The 19,927-nt window shown below is 38.4% G+C and overlaps 1 protein-coding gene across 1 annotated transcript in view; it reads left to right on the top strand.

The window, feature by feature from the left end:
- Positions 1-5,297: 5,297 nt before the first annotated feature.
- LOC149784585 (uncharacterized) overlaps positions 5,298-19,927 on the top strand; it is a 65,442-nt gene continuing 50,812 nt past the window's right edge. Inside the window, exon 1 of the mRNA XM_089933295.1 lies at positions 5,298-5,550. Within this exon, the coding sequence (XP_089789421.1) occupies positions 5,313-5,550 (238 nt within the window). The 5' untranslated portion in view covers positions 5,298-5,312. The remainder of the gene's footprint in view (positions 5,551-19,927) is intronic.

Below are 19,927 nucleotides of genomic sequence, written 5' to 3'. Positions count from 1 at the left end.
GACTTAAAGTTGGGCCTAATTTGGGTAGGTCACGGTTCTGTCTATAAGGACTGCCTTAGAGGCAAAAATCAGCTGTTATATGTTCATTTATCTTTTTTATTGTCACCTAGCAAGTATGTCAGAAGTACGTACTTAAAGGGAGCGGAAATCGATCGCTTTCGCTAAAATTAAACCCCATGGCCTATTTCGGCTGCATATATTAATTTGTCTTTTCATGCACAGTAGGCGTTTATGTGGTTATATGGCTGGGATCTCAATGATTTCGGAGTTAGTAAGCAGGGTCCAAAATGTTCATTGGCGTTGGGGTGGCTCCTGTGGTGATAATAAGTTGCATACATTAATTCATTTGTCTTTGCGTGCCAACAATTGTTTATATGGTTATAGAATGATAATCTCAAACGTTTCAAGATTGTGATACAGGGGTAGGGATTGAATACATTGCAAGTGCCTGTTATATATGTAAATTTGTCTTTGCATGTCGAGAAGGTGTGTGGTATGGTTGTTAGTTGATGATCTCAATAATTTCTATGAGATGACCCAAGGGATACGTTTTTTGAGGGAGGGATAGACATATACAATTTGACCACACCTTACGTGGCTTAATTAATATTTGATCCACATATCGCATATGACATTTCTCGTGAGTTACTTGAAATTTATGTAAAATCACCGTTACCCCATTTGCCCTAATTTACTCTGAGTAATTTAGTTTTATTAATTTTTTTTAATCTATACTATACAAGAAAATAATATTATTTTAATACTATTTTATATTATTCTTATTAGTAGTAGTTACAAAACATTATGAAATAGCAACTGTACTAGTAGTAATATTAATAAAAATAATTACAACCATGGTGTCAGTGGCTCAATTTCGACAGTGAACTGTTGTTTTAGGTCAGAAAGTGATATACAGATGTTTTGAATTGCTTACTAAAAGTATATGTCTGTATTTGGTGTATTCCATATCCTGATGTAAGTCATTTGTATCCACAGCCAGTCGTAAACCCGCCTACAATGGCGTTGTGGTGACAGAAGACACGTTGCTGGTCATAGACTACGATGCGTGGAATCTCCAGCTTTACTGTCAACGTGACGGGAAGCGTCTGTCTACATCACACGAACTAGAATCCTTTCCCATGGGTGTCTGTCTTATTAGCAAGACGGAAGTCGCTGTCTGTCTGAGAGCCTGTAAAATTGTAATTCTGTCATTCAATTCTGTAGATGACGTAAAACTGGTCAAAACATTATATGTAAAGACAGGATTTTCTGTCTGTCATTCAATGGCAAAATTGAATTCAGACAAACTCGTTGTCAACGGTAAGAGTTTGGACGGCACTATGTTGTGTTGGGGCGTTGTATCGGTTACAGATGGAAGTCTGGCCTCAACTCACAACATCTGTACAGGGGATGGTCTTAGTCACTTGGCCATAAAAGACAACACAGTCTACATCTCTTGTCTGACTGATGACTCCACTACTAGAGGTGGTGTGTATGCGTATGATATTTTTAATCCACACACACACAAGTTTCTGTATCAACACCAGGAATTAGAATACCCGTGGTCGATAATGGCTGACAGGGATTATGTGTACGTGTGTGACTATAATTCTAACAGCATTCATCAGCTGACAGACAGCGTTCAACTAGTGACCATACACACGGTGTCATCAAAGGTCTATGGAATATTCTATGATGACCAGCATGGAGTTCTTTACACCACAAGCAAGTACAGTAATGTGATTACAGTATATAGACTGGAGTATTCACATCAATCAGGTAATTCCATTTTTTTTCCAAACTGACTTCACACGACAACAAAAACTACATACTTCATTTATTTACATTTCCTAATTCATGTTTATGCTCCAAAATATGATTTATGAATATTACAGTCATAACTCTATTGTAACACAGACATGTATAATAGATGTGAAAAAAATATAAAATTGGAATAAATAAAAAAAATTTTTATCCTCAGTGTACAAAAATGTTGTCGTCATTGTCATCGTGCATGGACATATTTATTAATTTTAAATTTAAATAAAATAGTTTTTTGTTGTTTTTTAAAAATTCAATACAAATATCGCTATAGCCATTTCTATTTATTACTGATTGATAAATCATCTGCACGTTGATTGTCATAACACAATTTTCATATAAAAATATTAAATCTGTATAGACCATCACAATGGCGGCAGGCTACAGTACTCGCATCATTACCAGTTCAGGGACATACATATATTTTCCAGAAGGTGACGCTTTCATTGATAAATCTTTGCACACGACATGGCACTCACGCGACATGCACACGACCGGATCTCATTAATGGGTTAGCAGCGTCTAAAATTCCCACGGTGTTTGTAAAGATCACATTCACATTGATGGAGCGGTTCTTTGTTATTATTGCAGTGTGGATTTATCAACGAACAAATAACTGATCAGATAACAAGATATTAACGGTAATTAGCTTGGCAAATAAGATCGTTTTTTTTAATGCCATGTTGGATATTCTACGACATGTTGTTATTCAATGCGCCCTATATTTACTACGGTCAGTTTACGTTTCCATTGAAGCAAAGGAGTTTGACGTTTTATCAATAAAGTACGATGAAATCTTTGACAATACGAAATCATCATATCGGTACTATAATTGTGATTTTGTGTTGTCAGAGATTTCTTTGTACTTTATTGACAAAACGTAAGACTTATATGATTGAAGGATGCAATGTCCTTATATGGCCAATCGAAAAGACGAGACTGTAAATGGAGTTTTTGGATGAACGAATTCGGCGGAAGATTATAGAAATAATATTGTAAAGTAATATTGTAAAAGAAGGCAAATACTGTTATTATAATTTTAAAATTAAGAAGTTAGATGTTGAAATAGTAGCAGTTATTGATATTGTTTGTCACACATTTCCATGTATACATGGGAATCATTTAAATTTGCAGCATCGATGTGAAATACATTAATAATGACCACATTACATATTCATTGTTAAATTGCTGTCATGATATAGGCCATTGAAAAACTAGTTCAAAAAACTTGTATGGTGAAGACACTTCTGTACATGATAAATATATATATAGGAACATTTCAGTACCTTGCTCACGAAGTAGGGTACTGCCACAGGAGTTCATATAGTGCTTACACTTTGACATAAATTATACATGTACTATATAATACAGCATAATAGTAATATATAGTATGTGTTTTAATGGTGAATTGTAAGCTACAATATGAGCCCCTGTGGTGTCCGGATTGAACTAATTTCATAATTTGTTTCATTTTGATCTAACCGTATATCAGGTGGGAACACAGAGTTCAGAATAGTTGAAGAGAATCCATACTTTTGAGCTTTATGTAATGATTGACTTCTCCAAGCTAGATTTTTTCTACCACATGATATACCCAGACCTAATTTGACAGTCTTGATATTTCTGTAGTTTAGCTAGGATATTGCCGTTGTGGTCAATAGTCTGCATGTCTGTCCATCCTTCTGTGACAAATCTAGTCATTATTTATCATTCACAATACTGAAAGAATTTAATTGAATCATTTTATATGTGAAGGATAGATATGTGCTTCTTGTTGATTTGAGGCAAAGTTTAACTTGGGAACTGACTCCAGGATAATTTAATTTTATGAGGAGGGCTTAACAAATAACATGCCCCTCCCCCAATAAATGATCAGCTTTTATTTCCTTTTGACCTTTTGGGAGGAAATGTATGGAAAATTAAACAAAGATAAAGATGTATCACATTTTTTAAATTGATCTGCAGAGGGCATTATTAGAGTTCATGTTTCAAATAGGAAACGGAGTGATTATGTAGGTTTGCTTGCCAGAATTGTTTTTAAACCTATTAAGAACAGCATGTTACATGTATAGGGATATGCATGCATGTGACTGTGATTGCAACAAATATTTTATATATTATACATATTTATGTATTATTGATTTGTTTCACATACTTAAGAAAGGAATTCAAAGGTTGTAGTCCCTGCAAACTGAGTAATATTTTACTCGGTTACTTTAGCTCATTGTTGCATCTACAGTTTTATGCATCTGACAGACATTCATAAGGCCAAGCTCTGTTGCGTTTTCAATTAACAAATCAACACTTTCAAATCTATGGGACTGAAAAAGTTAATTTGGAATGGTAACATAAATTTCTTTTATATAGAATGCATTACTTATTCTGATAGTTTACTATAAACTGATGGTAGAAACCGATATATCCTAAATGTTGGCAGGCCAGTAACCTTTATTGGTGCCTGTCTGGTCTATAGGTTACTAAAACCACAATGGACCGAGAATTTCAAACTTGGGCAGAAACAGGATCTTCAGGTTTGACTCTTCAGTCTTGTAACGTGTAAAGAGTTTGATTTTAAAGAAAATGTAATCCTAGCTATTACAAAAGGTAGTGTATATTGTAGGAATTATTTAAGTAACGGTTATATTATTTAAATAAATTTTAATTCCTTTATTTTGATCTGTGAGTCATGGGTATAATTCGTGATGTAAAAGATACATATTGGTTGTGCTTGCTCTGCTTTGTCATTTTCGCTTCCTAGACAGCAAAGGTAATTTGGAAATTCATTAAAAAAGCAACATAAATTTGTTTAAAAAATAGTATATATATATATATATATATATATATATATATATATATATATATATATATATATATATATATATATATATATATATATATATTCTAATTTATTACCCTTTCAGACGCATGTACCGCATGGCCTACTTTGACACAGTTCACTGTCCCTTTTATAAAACTAGTCAAGTAAATTGCACTTTGGTCTAATTGTACATTTTTTGATCAGCTGTTGCCTTAGATTTTGCCTGATTTTCAGTATTACAACGTGTAAACAAAATATAGCCACGGGAAAGTAGCATAAAGCAATGCCAACATTTCTCACCATTATGCATGTTGCAGATGCAAATAATTTCACTTTAATACCTGCCCCTTTTACAGAAGCACATCTGTAGAGCTGGAATCTTATTAGCACCTGTCGAGTCTATTACAGTGTTCTTATCCGTAGATCTCTATTTTATTGAGATTGTCGAGTTAACATTTGTGATTTATAGATGTTGACACATCTAATGACATGAATAAAAATGATATAGATTCAAAACTCAAATTAAGCTCTCTAAATTTTCAAGTCCGTATGTTTTAAAATCTGCCTTATTGTTGATTATATATATATATATATATATATATATATATATATATATATATATATATATATATATATATATATATATATAGGTGTTCCAATAGAAATTCTGAAAATGGATGACAGATCCATCCAACTTTTTGAAGAGGCTCTAAAGGATGGAAAGGAAACTGTACACAGCATACGTATCATGGTTGTTGGACACATGGGTGTAGGCAAAACAACCCTGGTCAAGCGTCTTCTTGGAGAGGAGGTAAACATTTCCCAGAGACGTAGTACGGAAGGCATAGATGTCTATGTCAATTGCTGTGATGTTTCTTTGTCAACCCATGAATGGACAAGGCGAAGAAAAGGTATGTGGGCATAACAAATACTAATCATACAAGATTTACCTCTCGGCATTTATACAAATGCCATGAAATGAAAAGTATCATGTTATACTGTTATCTGTTTATCCATCTCTATTTCACTTTTTCACAATGACAAAGGATACCACACTTTATAAATATTTTGCATTTGGGGCAAGGAACATACCTAGAAGTATCAGTTTCTGGCTTAAAAGGTCTAGCATCAGGGTCAAGGTCACTGTGGCTAATGGAGGGAAACTTCACACACAATTAGCAATAACAGATTTTCAAAATATTGTGTACTTGAAGTAACTGTTTTTTTTCATCTACTGATTTTAGATATACACAGACAAGGGGGAGTTTTTTAAGTCATGATATTTTCCTTTTACTTCAGGTATTTAGTACTGACTGTTAGTACACTGCCTTTGTTGTTTGTATAATTAGCATACTGTTAAAATATGCATTTTCCTTCTACATTATTTGTGTAAATGTACATGCTGCTTGCCTCCTGTATGCACCTTTTGGCTTTTAGTCACCCTCTGTTGCATGCTAACCTGCTTTGTAACATAACTACACGGTGAGTGATATCTGTACTAACACCATATAAGCCATTAACCAGGCAGTCTTGGTAGAAGTGTCTGGGGGTTCAGGTTAGAAGAATGACTATTCCACAGCATAGAAATGCAACAATTTGACCATAAAAATGGGTGTGGGTGTGGGTGTGGGTGTGTGCCAGTGATGGGTTGATGATTAGCACCCACTCTTTGGGGCACAGTAGGATTTTTATAAATATTTTGAATAGCATCAAAGAACATGTGAATTTGTAAGAGCACTCACACCCGTATAGAAAATTGGTAATCAAGCTTACTGCATTTTAATTTTGCTTATATATATATGTTTATTCTGGTTATGCACGGAATCATAACACTCTATATAATATTGTAAGAATCACAGATACTCGTATCATTACTTAAAATGGAATTATCTGTTATACAGGTAGATATAATGATATTTATTATAATAGTGCATGTATGACATGTATAATGTAAACAACAATATGAGCCCCTCTGTATGAATACAATTTAGTATTACAAAATGGCAATGGTCACATGCCATCACAGGGGCTCATATCGTTGTTTACAATTTGACTATTAATCATACGTATAGTATAATATAATGCAAAGGAGGACACTTCTCTCCTTCTCATATGACCTGTTTAAGAATCAATGCTGGTATTTCAAGCTACATTTTGCATAGTGTAATTTGGTACTGATGTTTAGCTCAGGCATTCAACTTTGTATGCCATCCAAATTTTGGCTCACTATCATATCTTTAAGGAATGCCGGACCAGACAGAAAATCAGGAGTGGAGCCCCTAAGGCGGCTGGGGGTCGACTACGACCTCTTTCCGGCAGCTCCTGCATCCAAACTGGTGCCAAATGTCATGCTCAGCATTCCTTTGGACCCCACCAGCAAGGACGAGAGGGGGATCCTGACGTCTGGGCAGCCCAGGATCTCCATATTCCACGCCCAGGCTTGCGCCCTGGAGAGGACACTCCAGTCTCGCTACTGAGTGAGGAAACAACACGGAAGCTGACAGTTTACGGGTTATAAGTCCCACCCGATTGGCGTAGGGAAGGGGCGCCACGGGTCAGCTTTGACGGTGGGAGGGATCATCGTGTCCCACTGGCCAACTATCGCCCGCCTCAAGCCGGGCAGCCCCCGGTCAATAAGGTGTTGACCCGCCATCGTCTGCCTGCTCCAGTGGGTGTCTGGAGCTCAGTGTGTTGTTCAGCATGACAAGCAGACGGTAATTCCACACCAGACAAAAGAAACAAGAAACCAATAAAGAAGACTCCAGCTCTTCGATTTGCAAGCTGGAATGTGCGCACCATGTGTACAGGCATCTCCGACGACCTCAGAGAAGTGGACGACACCAGAAAGACGGCCATCATCGATAGAGAACTCACCAGACTAAATATCAGCATAGCTGCCCTCCAGGAAATCAGGCTCGCCTCTAGTGGCTCCCTCAGAGAGGAAAACTACACCTTCTTCTGGAAGGGTCGAGAACCTGAGGAGCCCCGTCAGCACGGAGTGGGCTTTGCCATCAAAAACAATCTCCTGGCCTCGGTTGAACCTCCAACAGGGGGCACTGAGCGTCTCTTGTCCATCCGCCTCACCACTACTTCAGGTCCTGTCAACATCATCAGTGTCTACGCCCCAACCCTCATGTCATCAGAAGACGTGAAGGATCAGTTCTATGGGCAGCTGGACGAACATATCAAAGGATGCCCCAAAAATGAACCACTATTCCTCCTCGGCGACTTTAATGCCAGAGTAGGTGCGGACCACGAGTCCTGGCCTACCTGCCTCGGATATCATGGCACTGGAAAGACCAACGAAAACGGCCAGAGACTGCTGGAGCTATGCACCTACCATGGCCTGTGCATCACAAACACCTTCTTCAAGTGTAAGCCACAACACAAAGTGTCATGGAAACACCCCAGATCTCATCACTGGCACCAACTCGACTTGGTCATCACCAGGCGCTCTGCCCTTAACAGCGTCCTCTCCACCAGAACCTACCACAGTGCAGACTGTGACTCCGACCATGCCCTTGTGAGCAGCAGAGTGCGACTACAGCCACATGTGCTACACCGCACAAAACCAAAAGGATGTCTTCGCATAAACACTGCACAGATGTCAGTCCCTGCCAAGGTGGAGGAGTATGTGTCTGCCCTGAACAAGGCTCTCCAGGACCTGCCTGAGTATGACGCTACAGCCAAGTGGAACGCCATGAAGGGTGCCATCTACAGTACAGCTATGTCAACGTTTGGCAAGAAGGAACGACCCAGCCAGGACTGGTTCAATGCACACCTATCAAGGATGGAACCACAAATCGAGGAGAAACGAAAAGCCTTCATAGTTTACAAAAAATGCCCTAATGAACGGACGCTTGCTGCTCTCAGAAGTGCCCGAAGTAACACCCAACGCATTGCTAGACAGTGTGCAAACGAGTACTGGCAACAACTGTGTGAAGGGATCCAGCGAAGTGCCGAGTCCGGACACATCCAAGGCATGTACAGTGGCATCAAGAAGGCTCTAGGCCCTACAGTGAAAGGGGTCGCTCCCCTGAAATCCCTGACGGGAGAGAAGATCACAGACCGTGGGCAACAGATGGCCAGATGGGTGGAGCACTACTCAGAACTATACTCCCGAGAAACGTCAGTCACTGATGCAGCCCTCAGCAGCATAAAGAATCTGCCCACCATGGAAGAGCTCGACAAAGTGCCAACCTTAGAGGAGCTCAGCAAAGCAATCGACTGCCTTCCAAACAACAAAGCACCAGGTAGTGACAGCATCCCACCCGAAGCTATCAAACGTGGAAAACCAGCATTGATTAAACCACTGCACGAGCTACTTTGCCGCTGCTGGGAGGAAGGAGTAGAACCCCAAGACATGCGTGATGCCACAATTGTGACCCTTTACAAAAACAAGGGCGACCGCAGTGACTGTAATAATTACAGAGGGATCTCGCTCTTGAGTATTGTTGGTAAAGTGTACGCCCGCATCATACTCAACAGGCTGCAGTTGCTGGCAGACCGTGTGTACCCGGAATCACAGTGCGGCTTCAGAGCAGGCAGGTCGACGACAGACATGATCTTCTCCCTACGACAACTCCAAGAGAAGAGCAGAGAGCAAGGTCAACCACTCTACATGATGTTCATCGACCTCACCAAGGCCTTTGACTTGGTCAGCAGGAAGGGCCTTTTTGAACTTCTGAGTAAGATCGGTTGCCCCCCAAAACTCCTCAGCATGATAATCTCTTTCCATGCAGATATGAAGGGAACAGTCATGTATGATGGATCATCCTCAACTTCCTTCCCAATTAACAGTGGTGTGAAGCAGGGCTGCGTGCTGGCACCAACACTTTTTGGGATCTTCTTCTCCCTGCTCCTGTCCTACGCCTTCGACACGTCCACGGATGGCATATATCTACACACCAGGTCTGATGGGAGCCTGTTCAACCTGGCACGACTGCGCTCAAAGACCAAAGTGAGAGCTGTGCTCATCAGGGAGATGCTTTTTTGCAGATGACGCAGCTCTTGTGGCCCACACCAAGGAAGCCCTCCAGAGACTGGGAGACCCTTTTGCTGTTGCCTGCACGCACTTTGGTCTCACAATCAGCTTGGAAAAAACAAATGTCAGCGTGCAAGATACCACCATTGCCCCTTCAATCAAAATCAACGGTGTCACCCTGGAAGCAGACAACAACTTTACCTACCTAGGGTCAACCATCAGCAACACTCTCTCGATTGATATGGAGCTGGACAGAAGGCTTGGAAAGGCAAACACCATCATGGCTCGATTAACAAAGAGGGTTTGGGAAAACAACGCTCTGACAGAGCACACCAAGGTCCGAGTCTACCAGGCCTGCGTTCTCAGCACCCTTCTATATGGAAGTGAGACGTGGAGTACCTACATGAGGCAAGAACGCCGGCTCAACTCCTTCCATATACGGTGCCTAAAACGCATCCTGAAAATCAGCTGGCAAGACCGTGTTCCACACAGCGAGATCCTGCAGCGTGCAAGAACCCCCAGCATGTACTCCCTGCTAATTAAACGCCGCCTTCGATGGCTGGGTCACGTCCGACGCATGGAGGATGGAAGGCTGCCAAAGGACATCTTATATGGACAGCTGGCCACTGGCATGAGAAGAGTCGGACGCCCCTCACTCCGTTTCAAAGATGTGTGCAAGAGGGACATGAAGGCATGCAACATTTCACCCGATGGCTGGGAAGAGCTGGCTGAGGACCGAGGCACCTGGAGACTGATGGTAAACAATGGCATATCAGTCGCTGATGCGAGGAGAGGCCAGTTGGTGGCAGAGAAACGTAGGAGAAAGAAGAACGCAACAGCAACCACAGTAATGCAGACTTCCCAGTATGTCTGCACCAACTGCAGTAGGGACTGTCACTCACGTATAGGCCTGCACAGCCACAGCAGACATTGCCAACAGAGACAGGCAACACCCCAAGGGCGCTATTCGCATGGTCTTTCGAGACCGAGTCGCCAATGATGATGATGATGATGTATTGCAAACAAATGAATGTATGTGTGCATATTTATCTTAAAATTAACTGAATAACCAAACTCTTTAGATTCCTCAGTTTATTGCAAAAATAATTTCACCAAACTCAACAATAACATGCAAATATTTAGCTAAAGAATAAAGATAAGAATTAAAATAATTTAAGCTATCGTCGTATTTAATGATACTGGCACAGTCGTGAATATCACAGTAAAATACACAAAATAAAACTTGGGTTGATGACTAAAATCTCATTGACAACAGTTAAAATGAATATTGGAATGGAATTATCATGAAAATTTATGATCACTAAACCTTCTTATAAAAATTAAAACTTTATGCTTATAATGTTAAAGAAATAATTTATGTGCAATAATTTTACTCCCTTATCTGAAATAGACCATAATCAAATCAGCTTTATTTAAGTACAAGTTGAAATACTAATAAATTTAACATATGTAAATATAATGTTGATTTCTGATACAAAATGGGATGGATCCTTAAGTAAACTTTTGACCATTCCTCCCGATTCCAACAGGCTTCTGTTTTTTTTATACCCTACGATATCCGGTAAGGCGTACGGAATTCTATGGAAAACCACTGCAGAAAATCTTACCCCCACTACAGAATATATTCAAGAAAATTAGAATATTCAGTGACAAATAACTCATTTTTACAGTATCTTGATAAATATTCAACTAAATAATAATTACCTCACACGGAACACAATTTCTTTAAATTTTGGACAAAACTTATGAATTTTTTCAAGCGCGAATCAAAACTAGGGATGACCCGGAAGTGAGCCCTAACAAGGTCACTGCAATTAGGTCAAGCACTGCATTAGACTGAGAAGTAACAACAGTGAAAACAATTGACAACCGCAGGCTCAAAACAATAAACGGGAAGAAAATTATATAACAAATACAGGTATTTATACAATTAGACTTGGTTGCATTCACTGCCAACCATTTTCATTGCTGATTGTTCTTAAAAACATGCTTATCAGACATCGACGTGACCCACCCATATACACTACTGTAAACAAGCTAAATCTCACATTACCCTCTGCTTAATGTGAAGTGTCTTCACAAACATAAAATAATCACAATATGAGATATGTTGCCCGATTAGAAAAATGAAAATATTTTAAGAGTTATATAATTGATTCCTGCATGTTCAATAAAAAAATAACAAAAACAACATATTGTCAGTCTGCAATAAATAAAACATTCTGTAAAATATCCTAAGTTAGAGTTGTGCATATTGAAAATGTCTTGAGAACTCAAATCATGCATACATATAACTGTAGTGTAGCCATGTAAAAATGTACAGAACACTCTATACAACAAATGTAATTGTTTACTACCATATGAATACACCATAATAACAACAACACAAACTGTAAATTTGCTGACATAACAGTTAAATGAAACAGTCAGTATAAATCATCTACACATAAGATGAAATGATTATAGAAGACAGTAAGAGTGACTTTGTAACTCATATATGACATAGATATAATTTAAGTGTTATAAATAGATACTGAACATATAACTCATAACACTTATTACATAAAGTGGACCTGTGTACAACATGAACACCATAACTATTCCATAAATCAATTAAATTTGAACTTGACATTGAATATCGTCATCCAAAATGCATAGATAATTAAAATATCACTTTTTTCTGGAAAAACGTTTGCACATTAATTAAAACATTTTAAGCAAAGCATTTTTAAAAAATTCATTGTCATGGAATATATTGCTTGGGAATAAACATTTAATTCAGTTAGACAGCAAAAGCACTAAATACAAATTCTTTAAAGTTTATTTATGTACAAATTTCTATATCTCCAAGATAAAATCATTGATATTGTTATTTTTAATATGGACCAAATTAATAAGTCAAATACTTAAAATGTAACTGAATTTTATCTTAAGATCAAGCTAATAGAACAAAAACAAATTGCTCTTCCTCAGTTTATATGTTGTTGTTGTTGTTGTTGTTGTAGGGTTTAACGCCATTTTTCATCAAACGATAGGGCTATACATGGCGGCCAGTATTAATGGTGGAGGAAGAACCCGTGAAAACACCGGAAAGAACCACCGACCCACGAGAAGCTACTGGCAAGCTTTCTCACATACCCACATTAGCCGAATCCGAGACTCGAACCCACGCAGACAGAGGTGAGATGGCAGTGATCCGTAACGGAGAGCGCTTTAGACCACTCGGCCACTCCGGGCCCCCAGTTTATATGTAGCAATATTGCTATGTTGCTTTAATATTTATGATGTTGCCTTTCATTTCTCCTCTTCTTTGAATCTCTCTCATCTACTTTTTCTCCTCTGCTCTATTCCTTGCTTCTTGATCTCTTCCCCACCAGGTACTTCCTGTTTACCAGTCCATCACTCTCACATGGTTTCCTCTTGATGATTTGTAACACCGCTTGTATGGCTTGCCTTCATTTTATTGAACATTTTTGTTTTCTCCCTTTGAACTTCTCCCACTTACAATGTCCTGGCTGAATTTTGTAGCTCACCTCTTAATGCATACAAACTATATGCAAACTATAGCTGACTTGCTTGTCAGACCTACATCAAGCACCCTATGTGTCAGCCTTATCTTACATCTCTAAGATGCTGATTCAGCAGTGGGAAAGTCCATATTACCATATAGCACTGCTTCTAGAACACTAAATCTAGGTCCTTCCATGTGTAACAGTCCTGGGAGGGTGTCTTCATTTGGCTTTTCCAACAGTCAGGTTGCATACATGACCTCCTCCAGCACATCATCTGGAAAATTGATTTTAATGGGTCTTGCCTTTGAGTGTTCACTCTTCCTTGCCCATGAATAGAATAAACTCTGTCTCTCCACTTTTTTCAGCCTCTTCATATCTCTGGCTATTATCACATATGGGTGTGGGTTTTGGAGTAGGATGGCCATTTACAATCTTACCCAAGCTTCTAATTCCTGTATCTTTGCTTGATGCTTTGGTTAGTGCTGAACATGATGTTCCAGGTCATTTTGTTTTGAACAGGTAAACATAAAAATATTAAGAAATAAAATGGTACTGAACCCAGAGCAAATATATTTACTATAAATGTGTTCAATAATTCTGATGCATTCTCCTATTTGATTTTGACATCTCAGACACTGGTAGTCCCTTCCCTTTGTATTAATGAAATTTGACACTTCAGTCTATTTGGCAGCCATGCTATAACTGTATTAAAAGAAAAATTTAAAGCATTTTGTAATAAATGAATATTTTGCATTACTCTTACACCACTGTACCAGTCAATAGGACTATTGACAGCTACAATGGAGAGAAACTGTTTACTGAAAATCTAACGCAGCTTTGACCCATTCAAGAGGGTAGTTTCCTCTATATGGTTTCATTTTGTCATGAGGAATGACCTCTTTGGCATGAACATCAAACTGGATCAGGTCATTTTCACCAATCATCCTCTTATTGATCAAAAATGGTCCATCATATGATTTCTGTAACTTTGGACAAACTGCTTCACTTCTTGTTGTGGAGATACCACACCAAATCACCAGGCTGGTAAACTTGGAGTGCTTGTTTCACATCATAATTGTCTTTCTGTCGCTTGTCTGCAACCTGAAGGTGTTAACGAGCTAGGCTGTGACCTCTCTATCTTCTCCTTCATCAGTTCCATATGAAGATAGAGTTTCATTGAAACGGTTTGCGCAACTCTCAAATACGATTTCTGCATGTAATCTTACTTCACGGTTCAACATCAACAATTTAGTAGTCACCCATGTACTCAATTGTGAGGATGTTCTATATGCACCAGAAATGCAACCTAGGTTAAAATCCCATTCATTTTGCTCTTTGGATAGATATGCCCTTATCATCTGGACTATAGTTTTATTAAATCGCTCCACTTGACCATTGCCATGGGGATTTTCTGGTTTTGTCTTGGTTTTCAGAAAGTTCACAAAGTTCTGCAAAAGCCCTACTTTACTAATTTGGGCCCTGGTCACTGGGCAGATTAGCAGGACAGCCATAACGACTTATAACTTCGTTCAGAATAACTTGGGTTGTAGTCTCAGCTGTTTGATCAGGCACATGAAATACCTCCACCCATTTGATAAAATGGTCTGACAACTGATATGAATTTGTTTCCTCTTGGTGTTCTAGGAAATGGTCCAATAAGTTTCATCATCATATCATAGGGCTAAATTTAGTTGTTTCAGATGCTATGGTATTCATATAAGTTTTGGAAGAGAAGATATATTTGTGTATAAATGTTCTAAATTGTCTCCATAAAATTAATAACAGTATGTATATGATAGAGGAGTAATTCTACAGTCTGCTGTTGGATTTAGAGGCAGAGATTTGGGGTCAATCCTATTCAAATGCTATGGTGTCAAATTACAGTCTTAGATATTGAAACAATGGACAGTTGGAGTATGTGTTTGTAAAGCTAATTAAAATCATTTATAGCAAGTTTTGCCTTAATATTTAAACATTAAAATTAGTGACCATTTGAAGGGAAATTTGAATCTCTTTTATTAGATATAAAGTGCTTAAAATGGAGTTGGGTAGTTATAGTTTAATTTTGAATTAATTCGCGCAAAGAGGATAAAGTTGCAAGTAATTTCCTACTCAAAAATATATTTTTGGAAATTCTAACATACAGTATGAGTGGGAAAAAATGTGTATGGAGAGTACATATATGGCTTTATTTTGGATTCTATGCATTTTGATTTGTAGATTAGAGTTAGCTAAAGGGCCTGCACCTAACATAATCAGACTAGAAATTTAGTTATAGAATAAGTCTTCAGGGAATGTTCTATCTGAAGTCCGATAGGATTGTTTAAAAAGCCAGGTCAAACATAGTGCAAGGAGTCAGCATGGATAACTAGAGGTAACAGAATTCCATTAAATGTAGAAAAGAAGAAACCCTCTTGCATGTTAATAATTCCCCATAGCGCAGTTACATCATAAAGGTGCTACTACAATCAGCCTATCCATAGGTACACCTACCATCATTAACCCTGATGGTGCTCTTGGACTAGTGGTTGGAGGTTTATTTGCTCCACAAACCTCGCACTGTGAAACCCAATTGTCTACATCTTCTCTCACTCCATACCATTATTACCTCTGTAAATTCTTCTCTTTAGTTTACTTTATCTGAAAATGCCCAATGAGTAACCCATTATGCATCTGGTACATCTCTTCTCTCTGCAAAGAGCTAGGAATGACTGGCTGACCTTTAACCCTGGTCTCACCTGACCAGTCTGTATTGCTAACCTAACTTGGCTGCCTCTGAAACTTGGTCTCACCTGACCAGTATGCCTCAGATGATGATTGTGATATGGTTCCTGTCTGACCCTGACATGGAAAACATGATTCACCAAGTTGAGAACTGCTAGGGCTCACTCCATTTTTTGAGACTCTATGTCCTAGGAAGCCAACTTCATCCTTCAAAAGTTCACAAGTCTCAGCTACATATTGGCTATATGTATACATTGCAACACAGGTTTTAGTCCTTGGACATATTCACAGAAAGTATTTCCATACACTATGATATCATCTATATAGATGTTACAGGAAAAATATACCAATCCTTCATTGCAATTTATACCACTCATTAAAAAGTTGTGGGATTGTTGGTCAAACCCTGTGGCATTACTGTAAATTCAAAAAAATCGTGCTTGGTCACAAATGCAGTCTTAGAGATTTCTTCATTCCTAACTGGGACTTGAAAGTATCCTGATGTACGATCTAATGCACAGAAAATTTTTGCACCTGCAACTGCATCAATGTATTCTTGGACTCTTGGTTATAGGAAAAACATTCACTTTTGCCAGCGTATTTAATTTCCTGTAATCTATACATGGACTGACAATACCATTTTTCTGTCTGACCAACACAGTTGGGAGATGCCCATCATCAGGAGAGTTGGGTTCTCTAATTACACCTTGTGTTTTCAGTTTACCTATAACTTCTTATTCTTAATTACTAAAATGCCATTAGTACTCTTATGAAGAGCTGCTTTATGTGTTTTGCATTTCCTGTGTCAGTCGTGTGTTCTGCAAGATTTATTAAGTCGTTAATCATTCTCATCTTGAGAAACTGTCTTTGAAATCAGTGAGCATGCAGTTTGGCTAATTACGTCTGTTGCGGAAACTTCTTCCCATTTTACGATTTTCTAAAAAGAGCTTTCAAATATTCAGGTATAATTCTTTCTAGGTTTTTCTTTTGTGTACTTCCTTGAGCATGCTTTGCAACTTTGCTAGAGTTTTCCCTTCTTGACAAGTATTTTTTTATAAAGTCTGGAATCTTGCATGGAGTGGTATCTGTTGTTTCTCTCCATTATCTTTATACATGTGGAGGCAATGTCATTCCCTTTTTCACTTTCATATTCCTCAAAAGTTAGCACTTTATGACCGATCCAGGTGAAACTTTCTCAGCAGTACCTGTCACAGCTCCTTTTTTCAGTGAGACTGGTGAGACGAAAAGATTGATGACCCTCATGTTTACTGTAGTGGTAACATTAATATCAGCAAGACTGAAAGCCATCATAAAGGGATAACTTTCTTTAAATGGCAGTGTTGGTTGAATCAAAACATCATTGCATATTCTTGAACATCAGTATTATGGTGATCATCAAGCACATCTACAGTCTGTTCACTCAAACCAGTTATAATTATCAGTTAAACAAACTCATCTCTTCTGATTCTAACAATCTATTGATATTTTATCTCTTTGCCATCATGGATGATTTTATTCTTAATTAATGTCTGCTAGCTTCCTATCAAATCCTTTCATTGCAAACTTCATTTTCGATTTCAGCAACAATGACTTCTTTATCCATCTTGTCAGTGTCTTAAGTTCTAAAGTGACTTTATATGCCCCATGATCCAGAAGTGATTCTTCTCCTGCAAGCACAAGACATCCTCTGTTCCTTAATTCTTGTCTATCAGACTCCTCTATTTTCTTTTATACACATTCAGCTAGAACATATTTCTCAGCACCAGTATCTACTACAAAGGTAAATGGGACTACCTGTAGAAAACTCTTAATATATATGCCCTTTGACTTTGATATACCTCTGCAATCAGATATATTCATGATGGTATGTTCATTGGACAGTTGATGAATTTGATCACTAATGGGTCCATTTTCTTTTAAAACCTAGATTCTCTCCAATGGCTAATGGAGTCAGTCCCCATTAGTTTAAACATTTTCTTATGCTGGATGCCCCTAATTTGGAGCTGTTATCTGAGGTTTTCTCTGTTGTGGGCTTTATTTCATATCTGCTCTGATTTCTTGAACATTCTCGTTTGAAATGAGAAGGATCACTACAAATAAAACAGGCCTTTTTGCGTGACTGGTAGCTCTGCCTTTCACCATGAAGACCCATCTTGGTAACTGTGTTTACCTTTGCTGACATTATTAGACCTGCTATAAGACGGCTTGGAAGAGAACTCTGTGATAAATTAGTGGTCTATTTCTGTATCCATTCTTTTATAACCTCTCTCAGCCTATCCAAATCAACTGAATCTGTCTTTAAAGCTTTCTTCTCACTGTTGCCTTTGTCAACGGGGCCCCGAGTGGCCGAGTGGTCTAACGCGCTCTCCGTTACGGATCACTGCCATCTCACCTCTGTCTGCGTGGGTTCGAGTCTCGGATTCAGCCAATGTGGGTATGTGAGAAAGCCTGCTAGTAGCTTCTCGTGGGTCGGTGGTTCTTTCCGGGTTTTTCCCGGGTTCTTCCTCCATCATTAATACTGGCCGCCATGTATAGCCTATTGTGTGCTGAAAATGGCGTTAAACCCTACAACAACAACAACAGAGCCTTTGTCAATTCTTGCAGATTCGTGCACTTGTTTATGTATGTACTTGATTCTTGTTCTTTCCTGGTGCTGTCATTGCTACTCTTTTCTCTGTAAACTGATTTCATTTTCAGCCACTAAGACTTGCAGATTCTTGAACTTGAACTTGTTTATTAAAGACTTTATTCTTGTTCTTACCTGTGCTGCCCTTGCTACTCTTTTCTCTGTAGACCTATTTTCATGTTCAGTCACTAGGCTACCATCTTCATCAGTATCTGAACAACAGTATTATTTGACTGCTCATGTTTCACTCTTCGTATTTGTATTCTTATATGTTTCTTGGAAGTTCACCTGTAACTTGAAAGACAGAATCATCTATGTATTTCGGTTGTTTAACATACTCAGACTGAAAGTGATCTTTATCATCTATCATCCCATCAAGAACCTTCTCAGTAAATCTTCTTGTCTGGTCTCTTGTCATGCTAGTATATGCCTTGTAATATTAAACTCTTTAACTTAGCTGCATACTCTTCAACAGTCTCCCCATATGTCTGGTCTCTGTGACATAACTACCATATGTGTTTGCAGTTTAAATAATCCTAAATCGACTGGCCAATTCATAACGTGCATACACTCTATGAGACAATTTTCCATACACAAATTCACCTGCAGCACCTTGTAACCTCGGAAGAAATTCATCTAACTTCTCATTCGATGTCCACCTCTGATCATTGGCAGCTTCTTCAAATCTATTGAACCACATATTCCAGCTCTCTATTCCAATAAAGGGAGGTAACTTGGGGCTTGCTGCTTTGATAACTTGCACTATATCATACATAAACTTACCATTTGAATATTTCTTTGGACAGGTCCTGATATTGTAGTATTGACATGGGGCTTGCTGCTTTGATAACTTGCACTATATCATATATCTTATGACAAACTTCCCATTTAAATATTTCTTTGGACAGGTCCTGTTATTCTATTCCTCTGTGAGGATTGATTTGCCTCCCTTGTTTCAGAACCATTATTGTCATCAAATTTTCTAATATTCTTAACAGCTCTGTGATATGTACTCTTCTGATCTCTTTGAGGTTTCTTTCTCTCAGAATTATTTGATTTTCTGCAAGCGCTTGCAGTTCATGTGCAATGCCCTTAGTTTTGGCTACGTCCACATCCTTTGTAGGTGGGTTCCATATACTATCATGAATAGCCGTAGCAAATGTGTGACCCAATTTGGATCATTTATCATGGCACTCTGGATTTATGCATGGTGCCCCTGTGAGAACGGCATTTGGAAATAAACTTCTCAACTAGTTTTATATGATATTGAATTAAATATTTTATTCCATTGTCTTTAAATTACTTTCTCTCAATAGATATATTATTTTGTAATTAATGATGCATGGGGCTCCTGTGAGCACCGGGTCAGATTGGGCCAAAATGGTCCAATTGGCCTATTAGTCTTGCCCTGTGTACTACTT

The sequence above is a fragment of the Sinohyriopsis cumingii genome, chromosome 14 (assembly GCF_028554795.1).
Source record: "Sinohyriopsis cumingii isolate HCF-2022 chromosome 14, ASM2855479v2, whole genome shotgun sequence".
NCBI classification, from domain to species: Eukaryota; Metazoa; Mollusca; class Bivalvia; order Unionida; family Unionidae; genus Sinohyriopsis; species Sinohyriopsis cumingii.
Note: the sequence above shows the minus strand (reverse complement) of the source record. Positions and strands in the feature narration are given on the sequence as shown.